The sequence below is a fragment of the Myotis davidii genome, unplaced genomic scaffold, assembly GCF_000327345.1.
Source record: "Myotis davidii unplaced genomic scaffold, ASM32734v1 scaffold223, whole genome shotgun sequence".
NCBI classification, from domain to species: Eukaryota; Metazoa; Chordata; class Mammalia; order Chiroptera; family Vespertilionidae; genus Myotis; species Myotis davidii.
Genome location: NW_006294609.1, coordinates 461,616 through 464,564, shown reverse-complemented (window position 1 = coordinate 464,564; position 2,949 = coordinate 461,616). Strand labels below are relative to the sequence as shown.

Below are 2,949 nucleotides of genomic sequence, written 5' to 3'. Positions count from 1 at the left end.
GGACAAGGGGCTGGGCAGGCTGGTGCTCACCTCATCGCTGCCTCCCCCGGGCACAGCCAGCATCCAGCGCTGCTGACCCCGGGCCAGGATGGAGCCCCTGCAGAAGCCCACGCTCTCCAGGCCCACCGAGTCCACGACGGCGTTTCTGCCCTCCGCCAGGTCCCACAGGCACAGCTTCAGGTCTCGGCCCTGACTGCCAAAACCAAGGAGAGACAGGCCGTGAGCCTCCCAGGTGAGCGGTCTGCACGTCCCACCTGGACAAATGCCGGTGTGCTGTGGCCACCCTGAGGCCGAAGGAAGGCAGGGGCCTTGCCAGAGGGCACCTCGGCTACCGCCAGATCATCGGCTGGGGAGCCCTGGCGCTCACAGGAGTCTGTGTCCAGACTGATGTTCAAACGCCTGGGCACCTGGAGGACTAAGGATCACGCGGCACTCTTAAGGACGGGCTGACACTGAGGGAGACAGACGTGGCAGTGTCCTTAGCACAAGGACGAGCCAGAGCCTAATGCAGGACAGACATGCTCACACACGGAGGGCATCTGACTCACGGTCAAGATGGCAGCCATGCCGTAAGCAAGGACCGGCCTGCTTTTAAGTAGCTTTTTATTCTGAATTTGTTTCGAACTCACAGGTCAGTTGTGAGAACAGCAGGAAGACCTCCCACACCTCCTTCACCCGCCACCTAATTGCTAACGCTGCACACATTCTGTCCTGGCCTGACGCCCATCACCCCAGATAATCCTCATACAGGGACAGCCACACCCCGAGCTCCTTGGCCCAGGTGGCAGTGGGGGTGGGGCACTCACTGCACAGGTTCGAGTGCAGCCTGATGCTCCCAAGCAGCCCAATGTGCTCGAACGTTCCATCTGCAGGTACGGGATCCCCAGGAGGCCTGGCCGAGAGCCTTCGTCCATTTTATCTGTGGCAGGCCCCGGTGGACAACTCAGACCTCCATCCACAGTAGGACAGAAGTCACCTGGGAGCACACATCCAGGCAGCACCACCGGAGAAGCGCCCAGTGCACTGCAGCCACGCGCGCCTTGGGGGATCCCACAAAGACAGCTGAGTGAAAAAGGTCAGAGGCACAGGAAGCTGCTCTGGGTGACTCCACTTTTTAAAGTTAAGAACAACAACAAAAACAGACAAAATGGCCCTAATCGGTTTGGCTCAGTGGATAGAGCGCCGGCCTGTGGACTGAAGGGTCCCGGGTTCAATTCCGGTCAAGGGCATGTACCTTGGTTTCGGGCACATCCCCAGGAGGGGGCATGCAGGAGGCAGCTGATGGATGTTTCTCTCTCATCAACCGTTTCTAACTCTCTATCCCTCTCCCTTCCTCTCTGTAAAAAAAAAAAATTAAAAAAAATCAATAAAATATATTAAAAAAAAAAAACCAAAAAACAAAATGAGTCTTCGCGTTTAGAAGATGCACGTCCCGGTGGTAAACACAAGTGAGGGATGAGGGCTCCCTCCCGGGGACAGGCAGGGAGCAGGGCTGCAGAGCTCCGCGTCCTGCTGGGGCGCTTACACAGGTGTCCACTCTGTGATAGCACAACAGTCTGCAAACTCGCTCTCTGCACTCATCTGTGAGTACACTACAGCTCACAATGAAAGAAACAGGAAACATACCCACACAGGTGTGTCCTCGAGCCTATAGATGGGGCTGGGGGTGCCTGTGGAACTGCCCCTGGGCTCCCCGGAGCCCCTTGCACAGCCTGGCGAGGCCCGGGGCCTCTGGCTCCTCACTTTCTGTCCTCCACACTCTCCTCGACATGAAAGCTCACTTTCCTCCCTCAAGAGCCACTTTGGAGAGACTTGACTTCCAAACACAGCTGGGTGCACAGCCTGTAGTGCAACATAAACGCACCTGCGCATTCCGAGCACCTGCACGGTCTGCGCTGTAGACCTCCTTCCCCCCCCCTCCCCCCGCAGGCCCCTGCCTGGAGGGGGGCTGCCGCAGGGCCATGACGACCGGAAGAAGAGGTGCCATCCTTACAGGTTACACCAGCAGCTGTCCACCCCGCACCGCATTGGCCCAGATCTCCGCGGCCTGAAGCCTCAGAGCAAGGCGTCAGGTGTCCGAGCGCTCACGGCCAGGGGTTCCCAGAAGACAGCCCAAGGTGCCTGGGCCCTAGAGAGCAGGAGGCCCAGAGGGCCGACACCTCGGCTGGAAATTCTGCAGGAACATTTGTAAATGGCAGCTCCTGGTACAAGTGACTCAGTGGGGTATTCAGACATGACACCTACTCTACTAGTATTGTCAGGGAAAGGCGGAGACGGAGGGCCCTGTGTACCAAGTGCGGGCGGTGGCATCTGGGCCAGCCTGGCCAGGGAGACAAGGCCCTGTGAGGGCTCTACAAGCACACACGTCCAGGGCCACAGCCTCCAGGGCACTTCTGGGTCACCTTCAGGGTGGAGGGAGCCACAGGAGTCTGGCATAACAGTGCTCTGCAGACCAGTGGAGGCCAGCAGGCCTCATCCTCTGGGCACCGGCTCCACAGCGCACAGACAGATGTCCAGACTGAAGCCCGGAGCAGGAGAACAGACCAGTCCTGGAGAGTAGGGACAGAGCATCCAGGAGGCTGGCACTTTGATCTGGTAAATTCCTGGGCTGGGGCAGCAACGCCTGAGCAGGAGCAGACGTCAGTGCAGCCCAAGACAGTGGCCAGCTCTGGTAGCCAAGCAGGTACCCGGCTCCCTGCACATCTGGTCTGTGCCCTGCCCCTCCCGCTCCCCATGGGAAGCAGGGAAGCCCCTTCCAACTTGCTGTCTCACCCACCTGCCGCTTCCTGTTGGCTCCTGGCCCAGCCCTCACCTGCAGTCCCCAGCCTGTCACCTCCACATGGCCATGGTGGCAGTGCCAGAACAGAACCACTCCCCACTCCGCTGCCCAGCCTCCAGCCCCTCATGGCTGCCGTGACACTACCAGCTGGGCCTGCCACAGCCTCAGCA

The 2,949-nt window shown here is 59.6% G+C and overlaps 1 protein-coding gene across 1 annotated transcript in view; it reads right to left on the bottom strand.

The window, feature by feature from the left end:
• The window catches only part of GNB1L (guanine nucleotide binding protein (G protein), beta polypeptide 1-like), a 53,111-nt gene that overhangs the window by 19,290 nt on the left and 30,872 nt on the right, over nt 1–2,949 (bottom strand). The window contains exon 4 of the mRNA XM_006768830.2: nt 31–193. Coding sequence (XP_006768893.1) covers nt 31–193 — 163 coding nt within the window. The remainder of the gene's footprint in view (nt 1–30; nt 194–2,949) is intronic.